Source organism: Protomyctophum parallelum (genome assembly GCF_964188405.1).
Source record: "Protomyctophum parallelum genome assembly, chromosome: 20".
Classification (NCBI taxonomy): domain Eukaryota; kingdom Metazoa; phylum Chordata; class Actinopteri; order Myctophiformes; family Myctophidae; genus Protomyctophum; species Protomyctophum parallelum.
The window spans coordinates 45,263,915-45,281,541 of NC_139718.1; the positions used below are offsets into that span (position 1 = coordinate 45,263,915).

General features: G+C 41.6%; 1 protein-coding gene across 1 annotated transcript in view; it reads right to left on the reverse strand.

Annotated features, from left to right (window-relative positions):
- Positions 1-17,097, reverse strand: part of LOC310877873 (uncharacterized protein) — a 54,339-nt gene extending 37,242 nt beyond the window's left edge. The window contains exons 1-3 of the mRNA XM_083791854.1: positions 16,807-17,097; positions 15,560-15,694; positions 854-1,015 (exon numbers count right to left, since the gene is read on the reverse strand). Coding sequence (XP_083647980.1) covers positions 854-1,015; positions 15,560-15,694; positions 16,807-17,035 — 526 coding nt within the window. The 5' untranslated portion in view covers positions 17,036-17,097. The remainder of the gene's footprint in view (positions 1-853; positions 1,016-15,559; positions 15,695-16,806) is intronic.
- Positions 17,098-17,627: the final 530 nt, after the last annotated feature.

The window sequence follows — 17,627 nt, forward strand, 5'->3', positions numbered from 1 at the left end:
TACAAACGAAGAAGAAAAATAATGTTTCTTATTAATTAAACTGATATAGCAACATAACGTGGCTAATAATTGTTTATTTGGAATGTACTCTGGCTGGTATTTAAGGTAAATATAACGCGACTCACTTGTATAAGTAATTTACCGCGGACATGACGCATTTACCGCAATACATTGGCTTTAGTAATGCGGTTAGCTTATACTATTAGCTTTTTAAGCTAACGGCTGGAGGACTACGGATAATCCGGTCAATAACATCATTACACTTAAACATTAATACAATTATGTCATGTTTACATGCATAGTCAAGCTCTGACATTTATTTCAGACCTGCTCAAACATTAAATGAATAATAATATAGCTTCAGATCATTTTAGACAGAAAAATAAAAAAGGAAAAATAAAAAAGTTTTTCAGCTGTCCTGAACAGTTGCAACTTGCGCGATGGCAGTCTGTACATCGTGTGGGGTCACATATGTACTTTGCTCAGCCAATCAAATCATCGCTATGGGGTGATCAGTGCTCAGTGATCAGGGTCTAGTAGTGCATCTAGTGGTCATAGGAGGGTCTAGCGCCTCTAGTGGTCATAGGAGGGTCTAGCGCCTCTCAAAAAAAGAGGAAAAAGGTTTGCCAAGACTTTCTATAATGTGAAACAAAGGGCGCTGCGTGATCAAGTGTGTATCTAGACAGGAGCTCTTTGGTGGAACAGGTATAGGTCTACATAGACACAAAGTCAAAGAGATGCTGCTTTCTCTCCCCAGTGACATAAACAGCAGTCACAGACTTGTGTCGAAGGGCGTTTTTCAATTCAGTCTCCTTGTTCAATGTTTTTACATTAGTAGTAATGCAGTTCTTACCTGAGGGAGCGTCAACCCCATCAGCCTCCTCTGGTTTTAAAAGTAGGTCCTCTTGTTCATCTTTAATGTGTGAAGGCGGTGGTTCCTCCTGGACCAGACTGGAGATCCTCTCCTGATGTTCAGGAGAATCCTCCTCTTTACACACAGGGAGGTGTGAGAGGTCTAAGAAGGAGGAGAGAGGAGGTAAGAACGAACTACTAGTATTAAGTGTGCATGCCTGTTGGAATATGATCTGTATTGTGTATATATGAAACCTTTTATTCTGAAGTGCCCGGAGTGCTACCCGGAAGTGCCTATTACTGAGTGTATAAATCTGCCAAATAAACACCTCGCTTCAGTAATAATATAATAATTCTGGGTGCCTGCCATGCAATGGCAGAAACACAGGTTGAAATCCGCAACACATACTTAATCGTAATCATCAAGACACGAAACTTTGACGTCTACGGCCTGGGTGCCTGCCATGCAATGGCAGAAACACAGGTTGAAATCCGCAACACATACTTAATAATTATCGTAATATATGTTCCGAAACTTTGACCTCTATGGCCGGCCGCACGGTTTACCAAAGCCCCACAATATATACATCGAAACGTGCGGCTCGGCCGGGAATGGTGTGCTTGTGCTTTTCTTTCCGTTTGGGGTTACCGTGCCGACGTAATTCGCAATAAACGACGCGAAAAATGCCCCATGCAAAGTCAATGGGGAAACGCGGGTAAAAACAGAAAACGACACGTTACTTTGGAGCCACATTGCTCTGGCATAATGTTACGTAGAAACACGATTTAAACCTCAAACAGCACACGAGGCCATCGACTTTGTTGTGGTTCAGACGGAATTCTAATACGTTGCACGGTTTGCCCGCTACCGCAGTTCAAAGTGTGTGTGGTCTGAGCAAAAATCTCGATTTAGAGTGTCGCACGGCCAGAGAGAGAGCGGGTCAGAGGGACAAGACATTGTGAAGACTGTAGCGAAATTCTCCGAACAAATCGTCATCACGGCCAAAATATTAACTTTACACGCATGGGTTTCGGTAATTTTGTAGCCACACTCGTCCTCTTTCACCCAATGTCACAACCACTGCCCAGATTCATACGGAACGTGAACTACAGCCCTGAAAGCGACAGGTGTACCATCATAATGTGTCATACAACTCCATATTAAATGTATGAATGAGTCAGCAATTTTTTCATCACAAACAGAATTTCTTAACTCGCTCTCATAACCACGTTCTTTATCGTACCAACACCACGATCGCACACGGCGTACCTCAATGTCTCGGGTCACTCACGGCGAAAACAAAAATCGCATTTGACGTTTACTTTTTGCGATAGAGCAATTTGTTCGGACATACGTTCTCTCACTGAGTCAGTGTGGTTTTAACTTTCAATAGTGTTTGCATTCGCATAGACTAGCCCTAGCCCAGGTGAAATTGATACTTTGTTAATGATTCAAGGTCAAGTTGACCACCTCTCAAACACGCGCACACACGAACGCACATGCACGCACATGCACACATGTGCACGCACACACACACATTGAAAGTCAATGGAGAAAATCGGGGAAACACGTAACTCTGTCATTTCTCGACCGTTTCAGAAGCAAGGCGGCTCGCCGGAACCGGGCCGCCCCCCTGAACGAAACCAAATGGACCCTTACAGCTCAGACATCTTAGCATTAGCATGTTAGCATATTAGCATTAGCATGTTAGCATGTTAACATGTTAGCATTAGCATGTTAGCATGTTAGCATGTTAGCATTAGCATGTTAGCATGATAGCATTAGCATGTTAGCATTAGCATGTTAGCATGATATCATTAGCATGTTAGCATTAGCATGTTAGCATGATAGCATTAGCATGTTAGCGTTAGCATGATATCATGTTAGCATTAGCATGTTAGCATGTTAACATTAGCATGTTAGCATGATAGCATTAGCATGTTAGCATTAGCATGTTAGCATGATAGCATTAGCATGTTAGCATGATAGCATTAGCATGTTAGCATTAGCATGTTAGCATTAGCATGTTAGCATGATAGCATTAGCATGTTAGCATTAGCATGTTAGCATGTTAGCATTAGCATGTTAACATGATATCATTAGCATGTTAGCATTAGCATGTTAGCATGATATCATTAGCATGTTAGCATGTTAGCATTAGCATGTTAGCATTAGCATGTTAGCATTAGCATGTTAGCATGTTAGCATTAGCATGTTACTATTAGCATGTTAGCATTAGCATGTTAGCATGTTAGCATTAGCATGTTAGCATTAGCATGTTAGCATGATAGCATTAGCATGTTAGCATTAGCATGTTAGCATGTTAGCATTAGCATATTAGCATTAGCATGTTAGCATGTTAACATTAGCATGTTAACATTAGCATGTTAGCATGATAGTATTAGCATGTTAGCATTAGCATGTTAGCATGTTAGCATTAGCATGTTAGCATTAGCATGTTAGCATTAGCATGTTAGCATGTTAGCATTAGCATGTTAACATATTAGCATTAGCATGTTAGCATGTTAGCATTAGCATGTTAGCATGATATCATTAGCATGTTAGCATTAGCATGTTAGCATGATATCATTAGCATGTTAGCATGTTAGCATTAGCATGTTAGCATTAGCATGTTAGCATGTTAGCATTAGCATGTTACTATTAGCATGTTAGCATTAGCATGTTAGCATGTTAGCATTAGCATGTTAGCATTAGCATGTTAGCATGATAGCATTAGCATGTTAGCATTAGCATGTTAGCATGTTAGCATTATCATGTTAGCATTAGCATATTAGCATTAGCATGTTAGCATGTTAACATTAGCATGTTAACATTAGCATGTTAGCATGATAGTATTAGCATGTTAGCATTAGCATGTTAGCATGTTAGCATTAGCATGTTAGCATTAGCATGTTAGCATTAGCATGTTAGCATGTTAGCATTAGCATGTTACTATTAGCATGTTAGCATTAACATGTTAGCATGTTAGCATTAGCATGTTAGCATTAGCATGTTAGCATTAGCATGTTAGCATTAGCATGTTAGCATTAGCATGTTAGCATGTTAGCATTAGCATGTTACTATTAGCATGTTACTATTAGCATGTTAGCATTAGCATGTTAGCATTAGCATGTTAGCATTAGCATGTTAGCATATTAGCATGATAGCATGTCAGCATTAGCATGTCAGCATTTTCATGTTAGCATGTTAGCATTAGCATGTTAGCATTAGCATGTTAGCATTAGCATGTTACTATTAGCATGTTACTATTAGCATGTTAGCATTAGCATGTTAGCATTAACATGTTAGCATTAGCATGTTAGCATTAGCATGATAGCATATTAGCATTAGCATGTCGCAACGCACATTCTGGGTGCCTGCCATGCAATGGCAGAAACACAGGTTGAAATCCGCAACACATACTTAATAATTATCGTAATATATGTTCCGAAACTTTGACCTCTATGGCCGGCCGCACGGTTTACCAAAGCCCCACAATATATACATCGAAACGTGCGGCTCGGCCGGGAATGGTGTGCTTGTGCTTTTCTTTCCGTTTGGGGTTACCGTGCCGACGTAATTCGCAATAAACGACGCGAAAAATGCCCCATGCAAAGTCAATGGGGAAACGCGGGTAAAAACAGAAAACGACACGTTACTTTGGAGCCACATTGCTCTGGCATAATGTTACGTAGAAACACGATTTAAACCTCAAACAGCACACGAGGCCATCGACTTTGTTGTGGTTCAGACGGAATTCTAATACGTTGCACGGTTTGCCCGCTACCGCAGTTCAAAGTGTGTGTGGTCTGAGCAAAAATCTCGATTTAGAGTGTCGCACGGCCAGAGAGAGAGCGGGTCAGAGGGACAAGACATTGTGAAGACTGTAGCGAAATTCTCCGAACAAATCGTCATCACGGCCAAAATATTAACTTTACACGCATGGGTTTCGGTAATTTTGTAGCCACACTCGTCCTCTTTCACCCAATGTCACAACCACTGCCCAGATTCATACGGAACGTGAACTACAGCCCTGAAAGCGACAGGTGTACCATCATAATGTGTCATACAACTCCATATTAAATGTATGAATGAGTCAGCAATTTTTTCATCACAAACAGAATTTCTTAACTCGCTCTCATAACCACGTTCTTTATCGTACCAACACCACGATCGCACACGGCGTACCTCAATGTCTCGGGTCACTCACGGCGAAAACAAAAATCGCATTTGACGTTTACTTTTTGCGATAGAGCAATTTGTTCGGACATACGTTCTCTCACTGAGTCAGTGTGGTTTTAACTTTCAATAGTGTTTGCATTCGCATAGACTAGCCCTAGCCCAGGTGAAATTGATACTTTGTTAATGATTCAAGGTCAAGTTGACCACCTCTCAAACACGCGCACACACGAACGCACATGCACGCACATGCACACATGTGCACGCACACACACACATTGAAAGTCAATGGAGAAAATCGGGGAAACACGCAACTCTGTCATTTCTCGACCGTTTCAGAAGCAAGGCGGCTCGCCGGAACCGGGCCGCCCCCCTGAACGAAACCAAATGGACCCTTACAGCTCAGACATCTTAGCATTAGCATGTTAGCATATTAGCATTAGCATGTTAGCATGTTAACATGTTAGCATTAGCATGTTAGCATGTTAGCATGTTAGCATTAGCATGTTAGCATGATAGCATTAGCATGTTAGCATTAGCATGTTAGCATGATATCATTAGCATGTTAGCATTAGCATGTTAGCATGATAGCATTAGCATGTTAGCGTTAGCATGATATCATGTTAGCATTAGCATGTTAGCATGTTAGCATTAGCATGTTAGCATGATAGCATTAGCATGTTAGCATTAGCATGTTAGCATGATAGCATTAGCATGTTAGCATGATAGCATTAGCATGTTAGCATTAGCATGTTAACATTAGCATGTTAGCATGATAGCATTAGCATGTTAGCGTTAGCATGATATCATGTTAGCATTAGCATGTTAGCATTAGCATGTTAGCATGATAGCATTAGCATGTTAGCGTTAGCATGATATCATGTTAGCATTAGCATGTTAGCATGTTAGCATTAGCATGTTAGCATGATAGCATTAGCATGTTAGCATTAGCATGTTAGCATGATAGCATTAGCATGTTAGCATTAGCATGTTAGCATTAGCATGTTAACATTAGCATGTTAGCATGATAGCATTAGCATGTTAGCGTTAGCATGATATCATGTTAGCATTAGCATGTTAGCATTAGCATGTTAGCATGATAGCATTAGCATGTTAGCATTAGCATGTTAGCATTAGCATGTTAGCATTAGCATGTTAGCATGATAGCATTAGCATGTTAGCATTAGCATGTTAGCATGTTAGCATTAGAATGTTGGTGGCAACGTAATGCGCAATAAATAAATTGAAAGTCAATGGGGAGACCTGGCTCACATGTAACCATATGGACCCTTCTGAGAGGCTAAATGTCATCAAATGGTGGTCCGTGGCTCAAATGCTGCACAGTCTTGGCGAGCTTCAGGCACCCAGTAAAATTTCTTGAAATTTTGTTTCTAGTAATAATAATAAGCTTTATTTATATAGCACCTTTCATACAGGGTTGCAGTTCAAAGTGCTTCACAGGCAGGATATACATCAAGTGCTTTACAGATAGGTCATATAGGTTACATCACACATAATACAAGACAAGACAGTTAGTGAATGTGCATGACATCATACGTTGAGATAAAAATAGGCATGAGAAGGTCCAGCATTTAAGATATTTGTTAAAATAAAAAATAAAATGTAGAATAATAATAAAATACATGAAGCCTCAATAAAGTGCTACGGCAGGGTGGAGAAGGCTAATCTGAAGAGGTGTGTTTTTAGTTTGTGTTTGAATATGTTGGTGGAGTTGGCCTCTCTGATTTCCTGAGGAATTGTATTCCATCATTTTGGTGCGTAAAACGAGAATGCTGCCTCTCCTATTTTCTTTCGTGGTTTATTTTTTTCTTTTGTGGTTAGTAAACCTGCTGTTGAGGATCTTAATGTTCTAGATGGAGTGTATGATGGTAAGAAATCTGTTATGTATGCAGGGCCTTGGCTGTTGAGTGTTTTGTAAACTATAAGTAGTACCTTAAAATCTATTCTATGGGAGACTGGAAGCCAGTGGAGGGTGTGTAATACTGGTGTGATGTGTTCTCTTTTCTTTGTTTTTGTTAATAATCTAGCAGCAGTATTGTATGAGTTGTAGTCTGTTTATGGCCATTTTTGGTAATCCTGTGAATAGAGCGTTGCAGTAATCTAGGCGGCTGGTGACAAAAGCGTGGATGAGTTTTTCGGCATCTGGTTGTGTTAGGAAGGGTCATATGTTATTTTGTTGATGTGGGATGTGAAGTTGAGGTCTGAATCTATTATTACTCCGAGGCTGGTTACTTGTGGTTTAACCCACGTGGCTAGATGTCCTAGAGAGTTCATCACCTGATCTCTTTTTAGCTTAGGGCCTACCAGTAGCACCTCTGTTTTATTTTCGTTTAGTTTTAATAGGTTTGCGCTCATCCAGTCGGTTATATCCCTGAGGCAGGCGGTGAGGTGGTTTACTGCATCTGTGTTGTGAGGTTCTATGGAAATGTATAATTGTGTGTCATCTGCGTATGAGTGATAATTGACGTTGTGCTTTCTAATGATGTCTCCTAGAGGGAGCATGTAGAGAGAGAACAATAGGGGAGCAAGGTTACTCCCTTGAGCTACACCAAAGGGGACAGCATGTTTGCCAGATACACTGTCTCCCAGGCGAACACAGAATTGTCTCCCTGTGATGTAGGTTCGTATCCAGTTTAGGACTTTCCCATTTAGACCAACAATATGTTGAAGACGGTGGAGTAAAATATTGTGGTCTACCAGGTCAAATGCCGCGCTTAAATCCAGGAGGACTAGCACCGACACCTTCCCAGCATCAATGTTGACCCTGAGGTCACTGACTATTTTTGTCAGTGCTGTTTCTGTGCTGTGATTTGCCCTAAATCCGGATTGAAGAGGGTCTAGGATATTGTTATCTGTGATAAATTGATTTAATTGTAGAAATACTGTTTTTTCAAGGATTTTGCTCAGGAATGGGAGGTTTGATATGGGTCTGTAGTTCTCCAAGTTGTTGATATCCAAGTTGGGCTTTTTCAGTAGTGGTTTTATGATGGCTGTTTTGAGTACCTCTGCACAGACTCCTGTTGCTAGGGATGTGTTTATTATCTGCAGGACTATGGATGAGATACTGTTAAAAACATTCTTAAAAAGAGTGGCAGGGATTGGGTCAAAAATGTATGATGATGGTTTGATTTAGCTAACTATCTTGTTGAGTTCCTCTATTGATATGCTGTTAAAATTGCTCATGGTGTTATGTCTGACTGTCTGTGTGCTGGAGTGATCCCTAATTGATGACGCTATATTGTTCCTTATGGATGTTATTTTATTGCTAAAAAAAAGTGCAAACTCTTCACAGTAGTGCACAGTAGTGCTGTTGACATGCTGAGCGAGTGTATGTGATGGAAGCTGCTGCCTACTCGTCTCTTTATTTCCTCATATATCAGACCAGTCTCTCCTAGTTATCTAGATTCTCCTTGTTGCTGTAATGGCAGCTCTGCTAACAGGTTATGCGCCCAGCAGGACGGAGGATAATGGAAGCCGGTGGAGTGATTTGTTTTGATGGAGATGAACGGAACTTTGAATTATTTTCGGGTAATAATTTCTCGTGTATCTACGGCTGAAAGGGCTTAAACACACCATACTGAACGAGCCTGATATCGACGACAACAATGTGCTCGATGAGGAAGAAGCCGCAGCGGCAGTGAGAAGCAAGAGCCGTAGAGGACGCAGAGAAAAATGAGGACGCATACGCTGATAAGTGCTCGACGATAAAAGTTTGTCTTTGATTATGCGTGATGCAGCAGATGATGGGAGGAAGGCGTTACAAATTCTGAAGGATAACTATATGCTGGCAACGGGAAACCAAGAGTGATTAGTTTGTACACAGAGCTTACGTCGCTCCAGAAGGCTGCTAATGAAACAATTACAGACTATATTATACGGGCTTAAACTGTCATCACGGCACTGAGGAATGCGGAAGAGACTTTGAGTGACGGCTTACTGACAGCTATGATTCTGAAGGGGCTCCCAGAATCATATAAGCCATTTTCCATCCACATTGCACAAAGTGACGACAACGTCACCTTCACCGAGTTTAAAACCAAACTGAGTAGTTACGAGATCACTGAAAAGTTCAGTAGCAATTCCGGGGATGACAGCGTGATGATAATAAGAGGCAAGGACAAAGACGTGAGACTGTCTTGTTACATCTGCGGCCAGAGGGGGCATAAAGCTTTCGAGTGTGAAGGTGCTGCCGGTCAGAGAGAACAGAGACAGTGGTGCAGTCTTTGCAAAAGTCCCACGCACAACGATACCAACTGCCGGCGGAGAAGACGGAGAGACAACGTCAACGTGACGCAGGATGAAGAGGAGCACACGTTCACCTTCAAGGTGGGCCAGGTGAACCGCGACTTGGACGGCGCCGGGAGACAGAAGCAGAGACTATGTCAGGCTGATGGTCGACACCTGGGCTACGTCACACATTGTGACCGACGTGAAGAAGTTCTGAAACTTCGACGAGAGTTTCGAGCCACAGAAGCATGTTCTGGAGATGGCTGATGGAGGCCTCTGGCATAGCGCTGAAGAGAGGTGCTGCAATAGTTTGCCTGAGAGATGACAAGGGCCGAGAGGTGGAAACGATGCTGAAGGGGGCGCTTTATGTTCCATCCTTTCCCCAAGACATTTTCTCAGTCAACGCAGCTATATCCAACGGAGCCACAGTCTTATTCAAAGAGAGACAGAACAAGCTCATCCAAAAAGATGGTACGACATTCGACATTAAGGTACATGACAGGCTGTTTTATTTAAACACTGTTGATAAGATTACCAATGTTGATGAATGTCATGGGTGTTATGATATCAAAACGTGGCATGAAATTCTAGGACATTGCAACTACGAAGATGTGTTGAAATTGCAGAATGTAACTGAGGGTATGGAAATTAAAGGCAAGGTTGATATTTCCAAATTGTCATGTGAAGTGTGTACAAAAGGTAAATTTGCTCAGAGCCGAAAAAGAGAGCCAGACCAAAGAGCTAAAGCTGCACTAGAACTTGTACACACTGATTTATTTGGACCAATCGATCCAACAGCAAAAGATGGATTCAAATATACTCTAGCATTTACTGATGACTATTCAGGAGCAATTTTTGTTTATTTCTTGAAATCTAAGAGCGACGCAGTCAAAGCTACAGAGAAATACATTGCTGATGTTTCAGCTTATGGGATAATTAAGTGTATTCGATCAGATAATTGTACCGAGTATGCTTCTGGTCTATTTCAAGCATTGCTAAGTGTTAGACAGTCCGAGTGTACTTGACAATGCAGGTTCAAGTTCGGTCAGTCACTCCTTCTGTCTGTAACAGTACGGTGAAGTTGAGTTGAGTTGAATTGTCGCGGTCCCCCTCCACCGAACAACGGTGGAAGTTCCAGGTATATTATATGGTGAACTCAGATCCCAGGACCCTACAGCGACTCGCCTGTAAGGCCTGGGTATCTATTGAACTGCTGATGAAGAGAGAGCACCGCCCTATACCCCCAGCGTCTCGCCTAAAGGATAGTGCGGCCTCTGTTATTAGGACACCCTCAGCGGTTCGCCTGAGGAGTCTGGCCGTTGAACACAGAGGTCATAGCGTATCGCCTGTGACATGAGTTGGGTTGAAATGCAAACTTTAGTAGATTTCTTCTCTTTGTCCTGACCGTGCATAGCAATTGAGGCAACTGACACATCGCTCACCCAATAGTGCATAATTATACCCTGGAAACATAATTCAATATTAATCGAACAGGTTACTCACCAAAATAGACGGATACAAGACCAGGGTGTTGATTTTCCAAAAATGTGAAGATTTATTATACAGTTGTAGTTGCATACAAAAATTATATAATCCAAAAAATAAAGGAAAGAAACTAGGAAAAATAAAAAGTCGTTTAGGAAAAAAAAAAACTTGACCATACAAACTTTACAATAGATTTATACAAAAACACTTTGGCGAACAACACCAAAGATCTCATCACAGTGATGACATCAATCACCACCAAACCGCCGACTTCCTTGATATATCAGTGGGCCTGTTGTGGAACTTCAAAAGTCCCCAATCCTGCAGTCCGCCCTGGCCTCGCCGCCTTTGGATCTTCTCCTGGGGTACTGGTCGTTTTGACATGTGGTCAGCTATCAGATCTGTGTCCCTGGCCAGAACGTCATTGTTCTGCACATGCTCTCTTGAATGTAAACATGCCCATATTCATTCTTCTGGACATGCTCTCTTGAAAGAAACTCATAACGCCTTGGGTAAACATTATATCTCTTGTGACCCCAATGCCCATATTCATTCTTCTGGGGCCGCCCGGTCTGCATTCTGGGGACCTTTTCCTCATACTTTGAAGACTGCGTCATCTGCTGGGGAGGCGGCCCCTCCACAAATGATTGCCCTGAGAAATCACCGGCCCTTGACCCTTGACCCCAGCCAACTTCACAACCTACTGGCGGCCTGTCGACACTAAGCAAAAATGCCATCAGACATGAGACCTCAGCTCAGAATGGGACAGCTGAAATAAATAGGAGAACACTGTTTGAAATGGCCAGATGCATGCTGATTGAAAGCAGTTTACCAAAATAATTGTGGACATATGCAGTAATGACTGCTGCTGTTATTCGAAACAGGTGTTTCAACAAGCGTGTAGGACAGACCCCATATTATATGCTGACAGGAAAGACGCCAAACCTTTCGAGAATGAGAACATTTGGGTCCCCATGCTATGCATACAAGCAAGACAAGAAGAAGTTGGATTCACAATGTGAAAAGGCTATCTTTGTAGGCTATGACAAAAACAGCCCAGCTTATTTGGTGTTTTATCCTGACACAGGGAAAGTAGCTAAACACAGATTGGTAAAGTTCATTCAAAGGGGTGTCACTGAGAGTCAGACTCAAACTGAGCAAGTAATGGAGGAGGATGATGATTGCAGTATGAGAAGGGCTGTAAACCATCTGCCTGAAGTTGGGAAGACCAGTGTAACTCCAAAAGAGACACAAGAACAAGATGCAGAGTCAGAGATGAGTGATCTGGTTGACATTCAGGCAGGTGAAAGTAGCCAGAGTACAACTTATCCAAAAAGGGAGAGGAGACCACCTCAATATTTAAAGGATTACGATTGTCAAGCTAAATCTGATGACCAGGGAAATGTAACCTTTGGTTAGTGTTATGGAGTTATGAGAGAAAATGATAAATTTACCCTGACTATACTGCCAGAGGGCAAGAATGCAGTGGGGGGGTGAAAAAAAAAACAGGGTGATGAAGCATTATTGTCACAACAGAGTAAAACAAAAGGAAAGAAGGAAAAATAAATGTTAATTTGTGTTTGGGTGATATCTGATTATGTGATTTATTTAATCTGCTATTTATTAATGAGTATTTGAAAAGTAACATGGATTTGAGAAATTACATGGGTATTTGAAGTTTTATGATTGCAACCAGTAATGTGATGACAGATGTAAAAGAGATGCTTACATTTTGCACATATTTATTGAAAACTTTTATTTGTATTGAAATGGATTGTTTATTTTGAACAAAGTGATTATGTAAAGTTTTAAGGTTGTATTTTATTATTTACCAATATTCGATCAAGTGGGGGTGTTGGAATATGATCTGTATTGTGTATATATGAAACCTTTTATTCTGAAGTGCCTGGAGTGCTACCCGGAAGTGCCTATTACTGAGTGTATAAATCTGCCAAATAAACACCTCGCTTCAGTAGTGCTGTTGACATGCTGAGCGAGTGTATGTGATGGAAGCTGCTGCCTACTCGTCTCTTTATTTCCTCATATATCAGACCAGTCTCTCCTAGTTATCTAGATTCTCCTTGTTGCTGTAATGGCAGCTCTGCTAACAATGCCGGTAGGCCAGTAAGGAGGGAATTACAATAGTCAAGTTTTGACCATTGACTATGACTGATACCATGTTACATTAGTGACATGCTGAGACTGAGGCTTTGCGCAGTGCGCACCAAGAGAAAAGAAAAGACAAGGAAAGGACAATATTTATCAGGCTTGTCATTCATTAATGCATCAAATACATAACCACGGTATGGCGGTATTGTGGTTACCGTACCCTGTCGTGGAAATTATACTAACACAAGACCACTTAAACTAAAAGATAAGGTGAGGACAAGATGAGATGAGGCATTCAGTTCAATTTAATAGAGATCTCCAGAGCACAACCATCTTCCAGCATGTCGGATGACTGAACTCTAGAACAATAAGTTATATACAGTGCCTTCGGAAAGTATTCACACCCCTTCACTTTTACCACATTTTGTTTTGTTACAGCCTCATTTCAAAATTGATTAAATTCGTTTTTTTCCTCATCAATCTACACACAATACCCCATAATGATGAAGGGAAAAAAGTTTTCTCAAATATTTTGTTAATTAATAAAAAATAAGAAACTGGAAAAACACATGTATATAAGTATTCACACTCTTGACTTAGTACCAAGTTGAGGCACCTTTGGCAGCAATTACAGCCTTAACACTTTTTGGGAATGATCCTACAAGCTTGACACACTTGAATTTGGGGTATTCTCACACTTTTCCTCTGCAGATCCTCTCAAGCTCTGTCAGGTTAGACGGGGAGCGTCGCTACACAGCTATTTTCAGGTCCTTCCAGAGATGCTCAATGGGGTTCAAGTCTGGGCTCTGGCTGGGCCACTCAAGGACTTCCACAGAGTTGTCCTAAAACCAATCCTTCGTTATCTTAGCTGTGTGCTTGGGGTTGTTGTCCTGTTGGAAGGTGAATCGTTGACCAAGTCGGAGGTCCTGAGCGCTCTGGAGCAGGTTTTCATCCAGAATGTCTGTACACTGCTCCATTTATCTTTCCCTTCATCCTGAGAAGTCTCCCAGTTCCTGCCGTTGAAAAACATCCCCACAGCATGATGCTGCCACCACCATGCTTCACCGTAGGGATGGTATTTGCCAGGTGATGAGCGGTGCCTGGTTTCCTCCAGACCGAAGCCTCTCCTCAATAAAAGGCACATGACAGCCGGGCGTCACATCACACTTGGAGTTTGCCAAAAGGCACCTAAACGACTCTCAGACCATTATTAACAAGATTCTCTTGTCTGATGAAACCAAAATAGAGCTTTTTGGCCTGAATGCCAAGCGTTACGTCTGGAGGAAACCAGGCACCGCTCATCACCTGGCAAATACCATCCTTACGGTGAAGCATGGTGGTGGCAGCATCATGCTGTGGGGAGAACAAGTCTCCCAGGAACTGGGAGACTTGTCAGGATAGAGGGAAAGATGAATGGAGCAGTGTACAGAATCATCCTGGATGAAAACCTGCTCCAGAGCGCTCAGGACCTCCGACTTGGTCAACGATTCACCTTCCAACAGGACAACGACCCCAAGCACACAGCTAAGATAACGAAGGATTGGTTTTAGGACAACTCTGTGAAAGTCCTTGAGTGGCCCAGCCAGAGCCCAGACTTGAGCGACGCTCCCCGTCTAACCTGACAGAGCTTGAGAGGATCTGCAGAGAAAAAGGGGGAAAATACCCCAAATTCAAGTGTGCCAAGCTTGTAGGATCATTCCCAAAAAGTATTAAGGCTGTAATTAATTGCTTCCAAAGGTGCCTCAACTTAGTACTAATTCAAGAGTGTGAATACTTATGTACATGTGTTTTTCCAGCTTCTTATTTTTTTATAAATTAACAAAATATTTGAGAAAACTTTTTTCACTTCATCATTATGGGGTATTGTGTGTAGATTGATGAGGAAAAAAACGAATTTAATCCATTTTGAAATGAGGCTGTAACAAAACAATGTGGTAAAGTGAAGGGGTGTGAATACTTTCCGAAGGCACTGTATATGTATGTCAATTTTATACAGTCTTACTCAAAGGAGGAGGAGTAACTGTTGGTCACATGACCAGACAGCGAGTCTCCATATCAGACAATGGGACAAATCTAATTAAAATGACAAGTGGTCGGAGTCTAGTAACCTTGGATGGGTTCGAATAAACTGTGATGAATAAACATGACCTATACAAAGACAGAGGCTTGGCTGGTGTTGTTACCCAGCTGGAGTCCAGGAACCGTCTCACCGACACTTTGGTCATAACAAAAGCCTATTGATGTGCGAAAACGGTTGATTAAGAGAGAGGCCTAGTACTCAGTGTAGACCACACCCAGTTAGACTAGACATCAGGATATGCAATTTACAATTAATGGTGTGAATGCACAATTTCATATTTCTAATTACAACCCAGCCCTACATTGGATGGAGTCTAATGTTATTCCTGAGCATTAAAGGACAACAAATATGTCTTCTCTTTTTTATTCTATGTCCTTGTTCTTTTCTCTCTCTCTGGATGAATTTAATTATTTGTTCATTCTCACTGAACGTTTTACACAACAATTATTTGTAATTACTACAAATAAATAATTGTTACTTTGCAGATTTGGATTAGTATGGTATTACAACACATTAAACACATTTCATACTGTGGTTATTCAAAAACGGCCAGGTCACAAGGTTAAGATTTGAATCGATTAAATTAATTATTTTGTTGTATTTACCTGAAAGAGTGTCACAGTGTAGTGATGTCAATATTGACACATCAGCCTCCTCCTGTTCCTCCTTAATGTGTGGAGGTTGTGGTTCCTCCTGGACCAGATGTTCATCAGCAAACTCCTCTGTTGAGTCGAGGAAGACTATGGGAAAAAAATTAAATGAGGAAAAAAAGTGAATGTTTTTACTGACACTTTCTGTCTCTCTTTCTTCCACTGGGTTGCCATAGTCTTATCGGTTGAGTCATTTAAAAATAATAATTCCACATTTTGGTTATAACTGATAACTGTGACTGACTGGGCAAGGAGTCTGGGAGTCCAACGATCATTACATCCTGGTGTGAAAAAGAAAAAAAAAACGTATAAAATAGAAGGTACAAAATAAAGGTTATGTACAGCCTGTGGACTAGTGGTTTTCAACCAGTGGTCCGGGGACCACCAGTGGTCTTTGAGGGGGTTCCATGTGGTCCCCAGCTAAATGGTGGAGAGTTGCTGTTGAAAACCACTGCTGTGGACAATCAAAATCAGTTGGAAAAGGGAAATACATTTTGATGTGGTGTCATAATTAAACTTACACTACGTTTTAACAGCGGGCGACAGCCAGATGAATTTTCCGGAGGTGGATTATTTGTCAATGGGATCCGGCAACTACTGGCGATAGAGGCGATAGCAGGCGAACAGGCGATGATCGAAAAGTGGGCAGAGGAACGTCGGACGAAAAAATAAAAATAATTAATTTTTTGGTCGCCCGGCGATAGTGTGCGATAGCCAATGAAATTCAAGCGACGCTCGCCGTTGGTCTCTAAGGTCTCCCGCTGTTAAAACGTAGGGTTAGTGACGACATGGCACACTGACTATCAGGAAAATGAAAACATGGAACTTAATGTCCAAAAGGACATTAAGTGGATTTAGGTGGATTTTACCTTTAGATAGGCTATAATTGCGTGGGGGACGGCGACGCAGATTTATTCATTTATTTCCCCCAGATGGTCTAACAATGTCATGATTTGACCAATTTATTACCGATCTCGTACACTCACGAAAGCAAGATCCTTCACCTTGACTTGAACCCCTGGGGGTACCACACGTTGAGAAAACTGGTCTAGCAGTACTGTTTTTATTAATTTATGAATTGATTTATTTAACTTTTTGTGCCCATCTTGGCACACCATAGAGGATGTCAAGGCAGATATATTCCCTAGGCTAATGGTTCTCAAAGTGGGGTCCGGGGGACACACGCGCGCACGCACACACACCTGCAGCGGTCTCTAGCAGTGTGTCCATCTCTCTCTGGAAGAGGCTGCACATGAACTGTGCGGCCGCGCTGAGGCGCTCCAACATAAACACCCTGAGCCGACCAACATCACAGCTTGTAATGTGTTTCTCCAAAACACACAATATCTGCTCTCCTACCGACGTCATGTGTCCGTTTATCTCCAGCCGTACAGACTCCATTGCATTCGCTTTAACTGCTTTATGAGACATTCAACTTCTTTCAGAGACGTTTTAACTTCTTTAAGAGACGTTTTAACTTATTTATGTGACGTTTTAACTCGTTTTATGAGACATTTGACCTCCTCTTGTTGTGAGACCGTCTTGTTAGTTCATTTGGAGAAACCTCTTGTCAACAGGAATAAGAACTACATGACCTTCTACTTCCTGGTCAACGTGTGTCACTCATGCAACACAGGATCCAGGGCACTGTCGCCTTAATGCCTTTCGCCCCCTGGTGGAGGAGGTGTGTAACTGTCGCTGATAGATTTAGATAGACTAGAATAGATCAATGTGGAGAGAATGTGAATTGTGAATCAAAATAATGTTAAAATAAAACCATGGATGGAAACATTAAACATAGTCTATGGATATCGTTGCTGCCGGGTAGAAATCTCATAGGGCTATGTCCAAAACTGTTACTTTTCAGGATTCAAATTCAAAAGCATGAACAATTTTACAAGCTCAAAACACTTCACTTGGAGAGTTTCAAACTCCTTCCGATGCTTGTGTGATGCTATGATTGATTTAATAATTTATTAACAGATTGGAGAGTTACAGTACATTTCAAGCACAACTCAATACA